General features: G+C 38.1%; 1 protein-coding gene across 1 annotated transcript in view; it reads left to right on the top strand.

The window, feature by feature from the left end:
• Positions 1 to 1,263: 1,263 nt before the first annotated feature.
• Positions 1,264 to 17,377, top strand: part of helz (helicase with zinc finger) — a 36,971-nt gene continuing 20,857 nt past the window's right edge. Inside the window, exons 1-15 of the mRNA XM_044028188.1 lie at positions 1,264 to 1,305; positions 4,962 to 5,201; positions 6,941 to 6,977; positions 7,782 to 7,906; positions 9,201 to 9,257; positions 9,534 to 9,582; positions 10,269 to 10,344; positions 10,701 to 10,899; positions 11,105 to 11,212; positions 11,335 to 11,476; positions 12,600 to 12,755; positions 12,911 to 13,181; positions 14,447 to 14,573; positions 14,719 to 14,928; positions 16,545 to 16,675. Of these exons, the coding sequence (XP_043884123.1) occupies positions 4,977 to 5,201; positions 6,941 to 6,977; positions 7,782 to 7,906; positions 9,201 to 9,257; positions 9,534 to 9,582; positions 10,269 to 10,344; positions 10,701 to 10,899; positions 11,105 to 11,212; positions 11,335 to 11,476; positions 12,600 to 12,755; positions 12,911 to 13,181; positions 14,447 to 14,573; positions 14,719 to 14,928; positions 16,545 to 16,675 (1,913 nt within the window). The 5' untranslated portion in view covers positions 1,264 to 1,305; positions 4,962 to 4,976. The remainder of the gene's footprint in view (positions 1,306 to 4,961; positions 5,202 to 6,940; positions 6,978 to 7,781; positions 7,907 to 9,200; positions 9,258 to 9,533; positions 9,583 to 10,268; positions 10,345 to 10,700; positions 10,900 to 11,104; positions 11,213 to 11,334; positions 11,477 to 12,599; positions 12,756 to 12,910; positions 13,182 to 14,446; positions 14,574 to 14,718; positions 14,929 to 16,544; positions 16,676 to 17,377) is intronic.

The following is a 17,377-nucleotide window of genomic DNA, read 5'->3' as shown; positions in this document are numbered from 1 at the left end:
ACATGAAAGCGTCATGTAAAACTGTTTGTCCCTGAAACTGTCCTGTTGCTAGTAGGTGGCACAATGACTGGCTTTGCAGGTTATCATCGTAAGATCAAAAAGCATAGAGATCGAGGGGAAATCTGATGTGTGCTATTTCTGCAGACAAACTTTTGGCCACAGTAATCAGCATACAGATCAAAGGACATTGGAGGTAGTGTCTGTCTGGGCGGAAGCCTACTGCGTGGCTAGTGAGAACACAACATGTGAAAATGGGTTTTTTTAGTATAATTCCTGCTAAATTGATTGGATCACCCTAAAACCCATTCATCACATTTCTTGAAGGTCCTGGTGTGCACACACACGCGTTTGGTGAGTACTTGTGCATGGAAAGGCCCTCAAAAGTGTGCTCAATGGGTAACAGAAAGAAGATCAAAGGAAGGTGAGGGTGGCGTCTGTCTGGGTGGAATCCTGCTATGTGGCTAACTATAATTCCTTCAAATTACCGGATTGCACTAAAACTCACAAAATTTACAGCAAGTTTGGTAAGTTTTCAAGCCAAGCTAGGCCCAAAATGTGAGCTAAAAAGTAAGTGAAATTAAAAGAAAAAGATGATGATGATGATGATAATAATAAAAAAGAATAATGAGAGCAGATACAATACTAATTCACACTAATTACATCTCTCTCTCTCTATATATATATATGTATATACTGTCTATATATACTGTGTATATATACGCACATATATGCAACAATGGAAGAAGGCCTATACCAGGGGTCTCAAACTCAAATGACCCGGGGGCCAATGAACATCTAGTCTGCTCAAGCGGGGCCAGTCAAGTGAAAAAAAAAGTCAAACTTTTAGAAAACGTGACTGTTCAGTAGGGGGTACTGACGATATTTCACAGAATTTCAAAATAAAAGTGTTTGTTTTGATTTCGAACAATATATAGCTCATAATGAAAACGTATGTAGGATGCAAAACTAATTTATTAATAAAAGGAGCAAAAATAATTTATATCTGATAAATTACATCAATCAGAGGGCCGCATGTGGCCTGGACCGCGAGTTTGAGACCTCTGCCCTATACTAACAATAAGCACAATGCTTTCAGATATTCACAAGTTCATAGTCGTTAATAAGAATGCTTAGTAGAATTCGGGCTAATCTAACAAACAACATATAACACACACACATACACGAATACGCACGCACACACGCACGCACACACAGCAGTCCTCTCAACCTTCAGAGCTGTACATCCCACTATGCTTTGCGACGGTCTGACAAGTGGATCCAAGATGGCGTAGAAAGTGAAGCTAGGTAAGTGTTGACTTCCCATTATCAGCCCTTTCTGTTGTCTTTTTCATCGTAAAGCCACTGACACTAATCCCCTTATTAAATCATTTGAATAATGACAAATGCTTTGAGTCAATGCACAGATTACAACACGATGTCATTTCCATTATATGTGCCTAAACGCCGTGACTAAATTGCAGGCCCGAACCCGTTTTGTTTCGGCGAACCTCGCTAGCTAGCTCGCTAACATGAACAAGACAGCTAGTCTTGTTGTGAGCTTGCCAGTTCGGTGCCATGAAAGGCCGTATTCTGGCGAGCCAGCTAACTTATAGCTACGTACACCCTGTTTAAAGTGGCAACATCGTTTACCGTGTGCTAATGCTAACGCTAAGTTAACGTACACTGTGGGGACATTTTTTAGGGCTTTTGTGGCGCTGCCGTCATCGCTCTGACTTGCAACAGTCATGACAAGTTTAGCAGACAGACCACAGCTATAACTACCTGGCGAAAACAAAACAAGTCGCCACCGACGTTTGTGTTTAACATCGTATCCGCTCGTGATATCTGCTAGCCAAGCCTAGCGAAATCCACAATATTTTATTGTCTACACGTCGCTGCCATCGAGCCTGATAACGTTATATGTACTCCAATGGGCTGCAGACGAAGCTGTAGTCACTGTTGTTGGATACAAAACTAGACCAAAAACAACACTGGTGTCCACCCACTCTATCCCGCCAAACTATTTGTTGATGTCCCCATGAAGTACCTGGCTTGCCAACACCAACATTAGGTAACACTTCTTCCTACAGACCTTTGAAATAGGAGTTAAAAAACTGCACACGTTTTACCTCCAATAAATACGGATTGATCTCCGATCTATGCTTGTTTTTAATCTATGAGATCATTTAGAAACCCTCTAACTCTTTATTTGTCACTTAAACTGCAGATTTGACTAAATCCATTATTCTCAATTGCCCCTCATTTTTTTAAACTAGTGAAATGCACTTTCCAGAATGCACCGTAACTTCTAAGAGGAATAACTTAATATGTATGTGCTGCAACATTCTACTTATTTGGTGTTTATTTCTGCCTCCTTAATTGATTATTGCCTTGTTATTCCTGTTTCCATCACTTTCATTCCTTTAGTTGTCCTATCTGGCCACTTGTCAATGCATACAATATATTACAGTTTGTTCCTGATTCCAATGTGTAAAAGATTATGCAGATGCAGAACAATTTAGTAAAGTAGAAGTTCCACTGTTTATTACGTCCACACATATTGTCCTTTTGCTCATATATAGTTTGTTTAAACGTGTGTACTTTATGTCTGATGAAATTGTAGATGTACTGTCTTTGTCAACATTTGATAGCAGGGAAAACATTACAAGGGGTAAAGATATATTTTACTTGATTAATGTTAATTTAAGGTGTTATCAAATAGGTTATAGTCTGTCAATAGCAGACTGACTCATAGGCAGTGCCAGTTGGGTTAAAGCAGCTGTAGAGGCTGGCCAGGATAAGATCCCCTGCGAGGCGCACATTTACACAAAGTCCACACCAAAGGCTCTATCCGTCTCTATATTTTTGTGTAGATTATAAATGGGCCTTTACAAGTCACAGACATAGTTTCTTAATGCTGGTTACCCCATAAGTAATTGTCTGAAACAGTTATTGCAAGGTAAATATGTATTTTATTAGGATATTAAGCCCCCCTTTTGGGCATAAAATCTCTAATGATGTTCCTTCATGAAAAGACAGTTTTGGGAGGGGCAGCTAGATTTGGCATACAAGTTCTATTTTTGACACTGGAAGATTAGCTGTACTCAAATTACTGAAACAGACATGTGGAAATGGGACCAAAAGTTATTTGGCCATCCGCCAAGGTTAATCATTTGTGACCCTGCTGTTCCCCATCAGGTCACAGTGTACCTTCCTCATCCTGGTTTACACTGATTTGTGTGAAGGAAGGCATGCTGCTATTAGTAATCCCAGAGTGAAGTTTACACTATTGCTGGAGCCCTGCTGCTTTTTATTTGTTGCCTTTAGGGAATTAAGCTGTTGCTGCAGCCATAGATACACATGATGGTCGTTATACAGCAAACGCAATGTTGTATCAACCCTAGGTTAACGTGTAATCAAGGTCAGTATTTAGGACAACAAACACCCTCCTCCTATCACAGGAAACCAATGAGCTTGGATAAACCTGTTATTTGGCCTTGTATTCTTGTCTAGCTAGGCTTCATATTAGGGTTTTCTTCTTGTCAGTAAATAATAATTATCAGTATGTACATCCTTGCTGCATATCTTTCTTGGCTTTGCTATGTAATGCCAAACAGGTTTCTGGAGTAAATGGTGAACTAGGGATGAAAAAGTGCAATGCCTAGTAAGCTGATTTTAAAAATCAGCTTACTAGGCAGCTAAAAAAATGTTGTCTTCTTACCTGATGATGTCTGCGCCAGGACTTGATTAAATGAAGATGCTACCTATTTAACTATGTTTACTGTGTACTGTTGTACTGGGGTGTTATTAATCAGAGTACAAGTATAAACACCACCCCACCACCACCTACAACCACACACATTCACATACTTACAACTGAACATGAGTTTCTGTACAAATGTAATTTTATGAGATAAACACTCTTGTCTTTGCTTTTATGTCAGTAATCAATTATATATGTTAAATAAAATAATAACTATTATTAATTACTAAGTACACAACCCTCTATGTTTACCCATATTTATATTGCTGCATGTAAAAAGATCTTTATTTTCTTGCTTTATTTTCTAGTTTAAACATTTTCACACAAAAACTTGGTGATTTGTGCAACCTGTTTTTGTCCCACTATCTGTCTTTCTCTCACATATATAAATACATTGACAAAATACCCATTTGTCATAGTCAGTTAGGCCGTTATGGTATGTGTATTTTGTACCTTTCTGTTTAATACACAAGTTATGATCCAAAAAGATTATGATTCATACAGAGGAAGACACATTGAAACATTTTGTTCATCATATTTTGATGACTTTTTATTAAGGATAAACCAACACAAAGACCAGAGAGTCGTCTGAGAGAAATTCAAGCCACTTGTGCTTTGGGACACTTGTGCCACATTATTCATGATCAGTTATTTTCGATCTTTCTGTTTTGTGTTATGATGCCTCATTTCTGGGTCCTCTTGCACATTTTCTCCCCTAATAATTGTTTCCCTCTTATTATGTATTTCATGCATTATATCCGCATTGAACATGCATTACAATGACATTACTAGATAGCCTATACATATATAATGTAAAAAAAGCTGGAAGGTATAATGTGTTTATATTTGTGGAATGTGTTTTTTAATGCCTATTCAGATTATAATTTGACGTGTTTGAAGAAAATGTGTCCCCCAGACATAGGGAAAATAGTCTTTTTTTTATACTGAACCATGTCAGCAGCATAATAACAATTAAGTGTCTTCTCATGACTTAAGCAGTGAGAACAATTTTCTTCTCCGATATTAGTTAGCAGCTGATCATGTCATCATTGTTTCCATTAATTTTATTTTTATTTTTAATCCACTACTTTATTCTATCTTTATAGATATATAAGGAGATTATCTTATTGTTCAACCCTGTTTAAGCACAAATGTTAATGCTGTGTTACCTCTTGCTTTTATTTTTTGTTTCCAGAAGTTTTGTCCCTGAGTCATGGCGGACAGGAGAGCGGAGAAGTCATGTGAAGAAGCCAGCAGATCGTTAGTCAGGCGGGAGTACGAGGCGGCAGTTAGCCACAGCACGGACGCCCTGGTGGCCCTTGTACCCCAAACTCCATCCTCCGGTGCCCCTGTACCACAGAGCCCTTCATCCATTGTTGCCACCGGATCCCTTCGCAGCCGCGCCCTGCTCTATCGAATTGCTGCCTTCCTGCAGCTGGTGAGGACCAGTGCAGTAGCAAATATTAGTTAACTAAGTGAACAGTTTTTTCTTAGTAGACCACCAAAATTGACATTAATGAAGTGGAGATTTTAAATTAAATTCTACCAGTTTTAACAAAATTGATCACATTGTCAAGCAGAAAAGTCTAAAAAGTTTTTAGTAGTATTCATTGGACTGATGATTAAAGAGAGGAGAAAAGAAGGGAGTAGTAAAGGAATGTCTTAAAAGCTAAAGCATCTCACATCATCTGTCAAACACGGTGGAGGCAGTGTTATGGCATGAGCTTGTCTGGCTGCCAGTAGAACTGGGTCACGGGTGTTTATTGATGATTCGTCTGCTGATAGCAGAAGCAAGATGAATTCTCAAATATACGGGGCTGCACTGTCCGTCGATACAATGGCACTCCATAGTCCAAATGCATAATGCACATAGTGCCAAGTGACACAAGAGCTTTCCAAGGTAAAGCAATTGAATACTGTTCAAAGGAAAACTCCATCATTTGATACCCATTTTTTAAAATTCTTTTCATTTATAAAAGTTGAAAGCTGGAAGACACAGCCAGCATTTTAACTTAACATTAAGTAAAGCATTTCAAGGGAGAACACCCATCTGTTGATGTTAATGGGTTCCACACTGCAAGAAGCTCCTGACATGAGTTTCACCTGTATTAAAAAAATTAAATCCTTGTATTTACAATCTGGTTACTATTAAATGTGCTTGATCACAAACACTAGCCATTATTTGATGATTATTCATCGTCACACTCAAAACTACAACACATTACTAGGAGGATAAAGAGATAATCAGTCTCTTAAATGAATCCCTTTGATATACTTAGGAATAGTCACATTAACTGTTCAGTTTCTTTTGGTTGGAGGAGTGTAGCATTTTCTTGGAAATTAATATAATTTTTGAGAACATGTGACTGTTGGATAGTCATCAAAAAGTGTTCTCATACCCCTAAATAATTTCCGCATTACACCAAAATGAGGTCAGCTGGTCATTGGGATTTCAATCTGATCAATTACTTTTTTAATTCCTCAATCATCAAGGAAAGAAAGAGTCATGTGAAGGGTTTGGATTTATTTCCACTTGCCGTACATCCAAGTTCCACTCTTATCAACAACACATAGAAATATTCCCTTGATGTTCCAGGTCCTGAATGACGATCTATTAATTTGACAGTCATATAGTGTGACCTAACGTAACATAGTGTGAAAAACCTTTTCACACCAAACCTAGTACAGCTTAAATGGCCACATCAACCTACAAAACTGCTAGATATTTTCCAGTACACATCTCCCTATATCAGAGTAGTCAAAGATGCCAAAGTACCCTTCATCTCATGAACTTAACTTCAAAGGTCCACAAGGCCACATTCCTTTTAATCAAAGGCTAAGGCCAACGGTTAACTACTTTAACTGTTCACAAATGACACTGTAACAAGTAATCATGCACCAATCATTCAAACTAACCCTAGACCATATTAACCCAATACTGGCTCCTACATTATAATATACACATTTTTTTCCCCTACATGGCACAGTTCTGTTATCTTCCAAGAGCACTAAAATTACATCAGTTACTTGAGCCCTAAGATTATGAAAACTGCTTAGGTTCTGTAATGATAGTCTCCATCATGAGGCAAATATAGCTATTTTAGGAGCTCATGTGAAGCTTTGACCCTCAAAGACCATTTGTTCATGTTTTAATTTTTTTCTTCTTTTTGCCAACAGAAAAAATATGATGAAGCAGATGAAGATTGCAAACACAGTGAGTAGCAGTTCAAATTGTAACCATATGCTGATAATATAAAGTGTCTTTTATTTGTATGTGGTGGTAGACAAAGTGAGCACGCTGCTTTGGTCTGTAATTTGCCTCAGTTTTTGTTAAAAAGACACGGAGGCCAGATAATATGTTCCATTGACATAGTTGGCAAATCTGTTATGAGCCTGATGTAACTTGCTGTAGACCAGGGGTCTCAAACTCAAATGACCTATGGGCCAATGACTGTCTTGTCTGGTCAGTCAGGGGCCAGTCAAGTAAAAAAAAAAGCCCATCTTTTTTGGGAAAAGGAACAGTTGCGCTGGACGTTATGACCTCAAAATTACATATCAATATGCCGTATTAATTCCTTTTTTTATATGTACTCTTGCCTCGTGTGAGATTTTCCCTCTTACTTCTTCTGTCTTTCATGCATTATTCTGTACAGCACTTTGGTCCACTGTGTTTGTTTTAAAGTGCTTTACAAATGAAGTTGGATTGGATAATTTCCAAAGTGGTTGTTTTAATATGCAACAATAAAAAAAAATTATGCAAAATTAATCAATTTATTTAAAAATAAAAACATATAGAAATGACTTGTTAGAACTTGATATTGTTTGGAGGGGCCACATGAAATCGATTGGAGGGCCACATGTGGCCCCATGCCGCAACTTTGAGACCACTGCTGTAGACAGTTTGGCATAATGGGGTATGCAACAATATTCCGACCTTGAGCTCAATGAGCTCAAGTGAAATATACTAAAACTAAATTTTCTTTCTACCTTTTCCCTTGTTTTCTTTGTCTTGTCTCAGTCCTGGTAGAAGAGATTTCCAGGGGAGATGGGTCGCTACAGGTCAGCTTCCGTTCCATGCTGTTGGATGGCAGCTTGCAGGAGGTGGCCAGCATCCTCACTAAGGCCTTGTATGGAGAGCCAATGGTATGTATAATGAGCAGCGGTGACAATACATGCATATATCTAAGAATAAGATGAATATTTTTTTTCTGAGATGCTTCAACAACATCAGTTATGCCTAGAGTGTGCAAAATAAAGAAGTCAAGTTCCTGTGCTGCTGGATCGTTTGCAGGAGTTCTGTATACAGTCATTCAAATGTGCTTACAAAATCACACAGGGAAGAAACGCATGCCCTATTAAAAATAATTTAAAAGGACTGTCTTCTGGGTCATTCACATAGTTGAAGTACTTAATTTGGTGAAGAATTAATAGAATTGAATATTGGAAACACATACTGTGAAGTCATTTTTCTGCAAGGCCACAAATTCAAGATGTAGCCTATCTGTGCTTCTTTCTGAATGTTAGCACACACTCAAGGTCACTTTTTATGCTTTCTCTTCCTTTTGACTTATGTGTCACTTTACTTCTCCAAACCACTTTCTTTATACAATAACACACTTTTTGCCAAGGTACCTCCTTTAGCTTCTCTCTTCTTCTGTTTGCAACCACTTCCTGCCCACTGCAACACACACACCCCTCTAAGTAGTCGGAGTCATGCAACTTTTAAGCAAGTGAGGACAGACCTGTTTACTAGGCAGGGCTCTCTCTCTCTCCCCTGTTTCATATTCTCTCTATCTCTGTGTTTTAATTTAGACTCAAGCTATTTTTCAGTTGACTTTGTGAAGATTTTTCTAGTTTGTCAGTGGTTGCATACTAGAGACAACTGTGTAGCAAAAACTATGACTTTTCTCAGGACAATGAGGGAAGCGCATGAGTAAAAGTGAAAACACTGGAGGAGGCAGTCAACTTTGGTTCTACTCTCATTAATTTGCCACTTCATTTTGGGCCAGTGTGCGGTTGGCACCCAACACAGTGTATTTAAGCTTTGCTGTGGAATGCCATTTTAGTGCGTTGCCATTTGATACTTAGCTATTATAATGTACCCAACTGCCAACTATTTCAGGGACTGACCCCATGTCTTTTTCAGCCATTAGGGGACTATTATTTATTTTTAATTTAATAGTAGTTTTAGAGAAATGACTGGGTTATGTGCAGTACTTATCAGTTGGCCCATAGGTGACTTCTTATTACTTATAAAATAACAAAAGTGTAAAACAATAGAATATAATTTTTTGTTGTTGTAATGTAGCATGTTAATAGGCAATAATTTCTGGAAATAACATTAATAATATTACACCAAGAAAAGTACCAGTTTTTAATATAATAAGAACTATGAACTTGTGGTGCTAATTGCAGTATTTTCTTTTTTTAATCATAGAATGGCATCGTTGCAAAAGACCTGACCAGATTAAAAATGCTCCTTTCAGAAATTGAGGTAAGTATTTTCTGTCTGTTAGTTACTTAGTTTCTCATTTCTTTGTGGTTTAGCAGCTGAGTCATAAAAATGGTGACTGGCCTTATTCAAACTCTAACTTCATTATTTTGCACTCTGCCTAGCTTGTAGCTATGGTGGATTTATTGTTATTTTAATAATTTTAATTTGTCCAGTACTGCATCCATTTGTATGTGTCTAAGTTAGCAGATGATGATGATGATGATGATGATAATGTTTTTTTTTTTCCTTTACCCACTTCATCTCTGTCTCTGTTAGACTGTAAATAGGGACATGGCACCACAATACACAGATGACCAGGAGGAAGGTGAGCAAATAAAGTACTTAAGGCACCACTAGTTTTGTTGTTTTCATTTTAAATCCTGCGATCATTGGCATTTGGATTGCAATGATGTGACTGAAAGTCAGTCTTTTATATTAGCAAGCGGTGATGTGTGTGTATGCTCCAGCATGTCTTGAATAAACCTGGCATAATAGAATATTTCACAGCAGATATTGATATTTTTTGATGTGAACTAGTAGGACAAACACAAGTTTTAACCTGTATAACTACTTATAATTAGTTAGAGTAGGGCACACCGAATACTTTGCACTTTAACCTGTAGAGGCCTTTTTTGATAGAAAAACAACAACACAACTTAAAATATATATGCTGATGTTTCTATAATTTTCTTGATGTCTTCCAATAAAGTCTTCCTAATAAATAATCAAACTGTATGCTCATTGCAGCATTGCTACAACAAAACTAACTAAAACACTTTAGACTTTTGTACAGTACTGTATATATCATGAGTCAATTACAATACTGCCCTCATCTTGTAAACACAGGAATAATCACCAGCATGTAAATACAAAAGGTTGTAGTAGTAGGTTGATGTTTTCAAAGTCTTCACTTCACTTGAGGATATTCTTCACATATTAGCAGCTATCTGAAGCCTGTAATGATGTTTTGGCTCAGTGTCATATTGACCACTTGACTTTTTGTATTGACAGAGGTTGAAGATGGCTGGCACTTCCGGCCACCTCCCCGAGGAGTCACCAGCAGTGAGGAGTACACCCTCTGTAAAAGGTATTTTATTGTAGTAGTAATATAGTAATATAGCCATGAGGAAATATGTACAGTCATGAATTATAGTTGTATCTGTCTTCACACTGAAAGAATCATTTACTTAATGCTAAAATATTTTGTGAAGTTGCACAACTCATATGGTGAACCTCAAGACATCGTCTTGCAAGTCTTTTTTTATCAATAGTTATGTGTGTTTCATTTGTCCTCCATAGCCTCTAGCATATGTCCCATGACAGCACAGAGAACAAAACAACTGGAAATTGTCATTGGAAAGCTATAACTATTTTACTTGAATAATTGATAGATCAACTACTTGTCTTGGCACCACTTCAGCATGCTGTTTACCTTCCCTTTAGGTACTTGGAGCAGGGTCTTTGTCGGTATGGGGCCCAGTGTACATCAGCTCACTCACAAGAGGAGCTGATGGAATGGCAGAAACGCTATGCTTCACGCCTCATCCGCCTCAAACAGCAGCAGGAGAGCAAGCACTTCACAGAAAACTACATGGAGACCCTGATAGAGAAGTGGATGAACTCTCTCTCCCCAGAGAAAGTGGTGAGCAGTTGTGGTGCAGTGCAAGCTCAAAAGAGCCACTGTCAAACAGCAAGGAAGCAAATACATTTTTAAAAAATTAGTGAAAGACACTGCCCCCCCCAATGGATAGCTTTTGTTAAGCTTAATTGTAGAGTAATTCATTTTGCAATAATGAAAGTACTGAAAACTGGTTTTCAACTGAGTCGTTTTTGTTTTGTTTTTCTAGCTAAGTGACTATTTAGATGGAGTGAACGTAGAAACCAGCTCCAGCCTCTCTGTCACTGTTGCCACCAAAAGATCCTCGCACTCCTGGACCTTCTCCTTGTTTTGTAAGGTAGGTAGTATTGTGTTCACGTGATAATGATATTTACACAAGTTGTCTTGCCCTGTGAGAAGGATCATAAAACTGATCATATATTTATTCTTTTTGACTATGTTTCCCTTTCCCTTTACTAGCCGGCTAGAAAGCTGTATCGCATTGCCCTGCTCTATGATGCCCACCGACCACATTTCTCCATCACTGGGGTGTCTGCTGGGGACCAGCTCCAAAGTGTCCCCAAAGGCTGCCAAGAATGGACTCCAGGAGAACAAACAGCATGTATGCCTATGTGTATTTTGTGACCAATAGAGTCTTTATCTGCATTTTGGCTTGACCTTTTAAAGCTAACTGAGAAATTCAAACCCAAGCCGTCTTCCCATCGAGTGGAATAGTTTGGTTTGGTACAGTACACTTCCATTAGAATTAGTACCAAAACAACCAGCCCTATACGTTCCATTTTTTTGGCACCATTCCCTTGGGGTTCCAGAGAAAATGGTACGGTAAGGCAGCACCCACCCATAGGTTTTGAGATCCTGTTTTTAAGTTCTCATCTTTGTGCTTGACAGGTTTGTTTTACCTTGGTCATAGTTGACTCTGTTAAGAGCAAAATATAGTAACTGTATTTAATGTAATCCAATCCTCTGCACGTTCCAAAATAATATATAGTATTCCATGTAGGGATATCTCGATATTTTAATATATATCGACACGGGACAATATCGCTTGTATTGATACAGTTCATTTTGCATTAAAATGACAATACATGGCACACGCACCTATTTCTCCTCTCCCTCTCCATGCGTCCCTACACACACACCGGGGCGTCTACCCGTGGGGGATGTGGGTGTCTTAAATGTGACCGGCTGATGATTGGCTGTTCTGCCTTAAGGCCTCCCATGGCTCACCCTCTCTCTCTTAGTTACTTCCGTCTCCCAGTGCACCCGTGATTATATTGACTAGATGTTACCGCCCCCAATTACTGTGATATCAAAATAAACAGCAAAAAGTAACAAAATATAAAACCTAAATAACCCAAATATAAGCCATTAAATTATATTACTTATTTCATCATAATGAGCAGCTTCATGGCTCCTACACTGACATTTGGCATGTGGCTTAAATTTATAATGGACTGTTTGTTTATTATAGGGTTTGCCTCTAGAAAACATTTTATCTAATATGCTATAATGCTTTGGGGGAAACCCCAATTACATCACAGAAAAAATACCGAGATATATATCGAGTATCGCCATTCAGCGAAAAAATATTGAGATATGACTTTTAGTCCATATTGCCCAGTCCTAATTCCATATTCCAAAGGTATTTATTTATATATGCACTAATATTATGGAAGTTATGTCTGTTTTTTTGTTTTTTTTAAAATGAACTACTCTTCTGACAGTGGCAGCAGACAATGGCCTGGACAACTGTGTCTACAAGGTAGCAGTGAGCTTCAACACTGAGATCTTTGGCACCTTTCGACAGACTGCTGTTTTTGACTTTGGCACAGAACCTGTGCTAATGCAAAGGATCATGGTGGATGCTGCCTCTATTGAAGGTATGTTGATGCAGCTGTGTTTAGAAAATGTATATAAATAAATATACAATTATTATATATTCAATATATAACCTTTTTTGAACATATTTGGGTGTTTCTTCAACAAAGTACTGCAAATAATTATTTCACCTCCTCTCTTGTCTTTTGTTTTCCAGATCTAGAACATTTGATGGCCGCCAGGCAGCAGCTTCTGATGACTGCAAAGCGCTGGGACTCTTCCTGTAAAACCATAGTAGAGTTCACTCCAAATGAGACAATGGCTGAACTTGAGCGCAGCCTTCTTTCCCGCTATCAGATCCCCCTGTCAGCTGATCAGCTTTTCACCCAGTCAGTCCTTGACAAGACTCTGACCAAAGACAACTACCAGGCCAGACTGCACGACCTGCTCTACATAGAGGAGATTGCACAGTACAAGGAAGTTAGCAAGTTAGTACACACCTTTTGATGGATTCTTCAAACCAAGGTTGTAAAACAGCAGCTGATTTCGAATATTGTCATTGCAAGATGATCACTGTTAAATTTCACGAAAACATGTAAGCCTTAACCAGTGCTGTTTTAACAGGAATGCATTTTTCACATACTGCAAAGTCTGGAAAACATTTCAGAAATTAGACTTAATTAAACTGAATTATAATTATGTTGATACAATGCCAGTGCCTAAGGCTGATGGGTGTATATGGTGTCAGTGCACCACAAGGTGTCAGACTCGAACCTCAATCTGAATTTGCAATGTTAGTGATCTGCCACAGTTTTCACACACTAATACCCAATCCTGTATTCAGTAAAGTGAGTACAGTATACATCATTCACCAGAGAGTTTCATTTCTGGCTTTCCCTTTGCTCTTAATTGGATTCTATCTCATGACACTTTCTCATTTTACTTGGTCAGGATTTAAATAATAGATCTCTTTCTGGTCTTACTTGCACAATGACATGTTCTTTTAATCTTTCAGAATTTCCAGTGTGCATATAAATAATCCCCCGCCTGTTAAATCATCCATGTTGTGCTAGACTATAATACTTTTCATGACTCAGTCTTACTGGGCGAATTAATTCCTGTTGGGTTACTCCAGACATTTAAATGATGGTTTACTGATAACCTTAAAATATTTGTATTACCGTAAATCTTATTTTAGTTCAAATGTGTCTCACTATAATTGCATAATGAAACCATTTTATCTTACCCTTCTCAGAAATGACAGGAGAACTTTTATATCAAACCTTTATTGCACTGCAATGCCATGTCCAACTCTATTTGTCTTGGGCTTGCTCATGCGATTGCATTATCACCCATAGTGTGTTTAATGTCCACACAGTGTGTACTCACCTGTACCAGTACAGTACCTATACTATACTGCAGTTTTCTCTCTCAAGCAAGAAGTCTCTCAAGTCTGTGTTCCTTACCATAATGTTATTTGATTAATAATTTGGTTTCATCATTTCAGGTACAGTAGAGGCAAAGAGGCAGTAATAATTGATATAGAACCAATTTTTACCACAGGTTTTACTTCAGAGATTATGTAAAAGTAGAACTCACGTTTGCCTTGGTCACAAAATAATGTTTTGGCAAATTGGTGCTATTTTAATAGACAATTAATAAAGTAACAATATTTTATAATTTATATTATTGGTTGTGATGTTTTAAACTGATCTGCCAAAATCTAACCAAATGTTTGTGATTGTCCTCCCAGGTTTAACATCAAGGTGAACCTCCAGTTGGTTACCAGCTTTATGCTGACTGGCATTTCAGTTGGAGCCAAGTATGCTCAGAATGGACAGCTCTTTGCACGATTCAAACTCACTGAAACACTTTCTGAGGTAATGGGGTTGTTTGCATCAGCATTTGCAGTAGACTCTTTTTTTTTTTTTTCCTCTCGAATACTTTACCTAATTGTTGATGATACTTGTAGTCCAAACTTGTCAGCTAGCGAGCTCTTCTGAGCGTTGTCTTTTATTACCTTAGGACACATTGGCTGGACGGTTAGTGATGACCAAGGTGAATTCAGTACTTCTTCTGCCTTTGGGCCGTGAGGGGTTCAGCCATCCACCTCCTGGTGTGAAAGAACGTGTTTATGAGGCTGTGATTGAGGAGAAGACCAAGGACTACATCTTCCTAAGGATCTGCAAAGATTGCTGTTTGGAGCTGGGACTACAGCCTGACAGAGAACTGCAGGTATAACAATATGATGCAATATGACTACTTATTAGGCACCTCCATTCAAAAGAATAGAACATCAAACACACACTGCTACATATCGATTCACATATGTCCAAATTCTGATTATTTACATATTAAATTATGTAAAATAAGACGGTATGAAAAGGCGGAACTCTGAAGTGCAGCGTGCCGTCACCCGGACATTTTATAGGGAGCACATAACAAAGAAGCATGACTTGTACATCACTATAACTGCACACTTTGTCATCGATGACTGGCGGGCTAATGTCACAGCTGTTGAAAATGTAGCCTGTAAAAGCATGATTCACATTATGATTTACATTATGATAGATATGAAATATGTAATTTCTGATGTTACAAGTTAAGGTTGCTGCTATCTTTGTTTTTTTACAATGCAGTTTACAGTACAATCCCAGTTTACACTGTTTATTTTATACTTAGTTTATTTAGTGTAGCAAAAGATAATGGAAATAATTAAACTTGTTTTTCATTACAAATTTGCTGTTGTTGAAAATAGCAGTGGGTAAGTGACGAGTGATTACACACTGAGACAAAGACTTTACAGAAGAGAGTTTGAAAGTGCATCAAGATGCATTGAGTTGCATCGGTAATTGTTTTATAATCAAATCGTGAGGTACCTAAAGATCCCCACCCCTATTAAACCATATGTTATTTGTACCAAATAACATAGACACTTCCTATACTGAAGCATGGGGCGTCTTTGTCTTGCTGTCACTGTCAGATGCAAAATAAACCTCAAAGTGGAGAGGGTTGCTGTGTGCTCTTGTAATATAAAACTTGTTGTTGTACAGTCTTGGAGATGTGACTTAGTATCTGGCTGATGATTGTTATTACATTAGAAAACTGACGATGAAAGGTTCATCCATTCTATTTTTTTCATAAAACAATAATACGATGAAGGTATTTTTTTTTCACAGGAAAACCACCTGTGTGTGTGCCCTGGCTGCACTTGTTTCCCTGGTTCTGAGAAATATATTAAATGATACTACCTTTATTAGCATCCCTTTGATGTATTACTCCTCCCCAGTCATCAGCAGAGGAAACAAGGTTGCGTTTGTTCTCAAAACAACCCTCCACCTTTCTATAGTGGGCACATAATCTTACGTATTCTTGTACATATGTTGCATGCATATATGCTTATCCATCTACCTATCTCTTGATGTGGATTGTACAATATACGGCATAGCAGTGATGTTTCAAGTATTCTCAGCGTTACATGCGCCTGATTAAACCAAGTCATCAAATGGAAATGTAATGGCTGAATATAAGGACGCAGCAAATTATCTGATTTAGAATCACAATCGGGTTGGTTGAGGTGTTTTTGACTAAGTTATCAACTACCCTGCTGTGATCAATTTTAATATTGGTTTTCCTGAATAGTTGATGTTATGTTATCATAATTGGGTAAAGGTACTTGTGGATACAGTGCATTGAAGTATTATGAAATATCTTGGAAAATAGTCAATCATGTAATAGGTTGCACGTTTTTTATCAGACCCTTGTTCTCTCAAAGAAAATTGATTTGTGGGGCTTGATATGGATGGTTTGGCAGATGATTTAGTACGCTCTTGGTGTTTCCTCTGTGTCAGGTGGAGCTCCAGTTCCAGCTGAACAGACTGCCACTCTGTGAGATGCACTATGCCCTGGATCGCATTAAAGATAACACCATCCTTTTCCCTGATGTTAGCCTTGTCCCCACCATCCCATGGAGCCCAAACAGGTGTGTATACTCGCATATGCTCAACTCTCTCAGTAAAAGTAATCCTCAACAGATTGATTGTACAGAAACGTCTTTAATACCTGCACATCACATTAGCTTGACAAATACCCTCATGAAGAGTACACCACATTAATTTGAGAGTTGCCTGAATATCCGTCTCCTTGCTGACTTAGCTGTCATTCTGAAATGCTGGCAGCTTTATGCAGCTTTAGATATCTCTCTGAAGTCGACAGGTGAGAGGAGCGAAGCAGTAATCCTTATTGACTGGAGCTAAAGTCACATATAATCTTGTGATTTTCCAGACTGCTACTTTATCTCCACTCCAGACTGATGTAAACCTCCGTTTAATTGGAAGTTGGATAAGTGACTGTGTTTTATTAAATATGGACCAAAGAGTTCACATTTGCCACAAATCATGGTGCAATAAAGCTTTTCCAGCTTTTTTTAAAGCTTTTTTTTATGTAATAACTTGTGCAAAATGAAAATGCACTTTCATCAAAAGGGTCTACACTGCATTTTGCCTTGAATGTTTTGAGGAGTGAATCAAAAGACTGAATAACCATGCTGTCACGTCCTCTCCACATCTTCCCTCTCACAACTTTACTGCTTGAGTTAATAACCTTCAAAAACCAGATGTATCTGCATCACTTCAATAAATTAGCTGCCATGCCTCTCCCTCTGGACATTGTTTGATTGTTATGT

This window comes from Solea senegalensis, linkage group LG6 (assembly GCF_019176455.1).
Source record: "Solea senegalensis isolate Sse05_10M linkage group LG6, IFAPA_SoseM_1, whole genome shotgun sequence".
NCBI classification, from domain to species: domain Eukaryota; kingdom Metazoa; phylum Chordata; class Actinopteri; order Pleuronectiformes; family Soleidae; genus Solea; species Solea senegalensis.
This window is presented reverse-complemented; position numbering and strand designations above follow the sequence as displayed.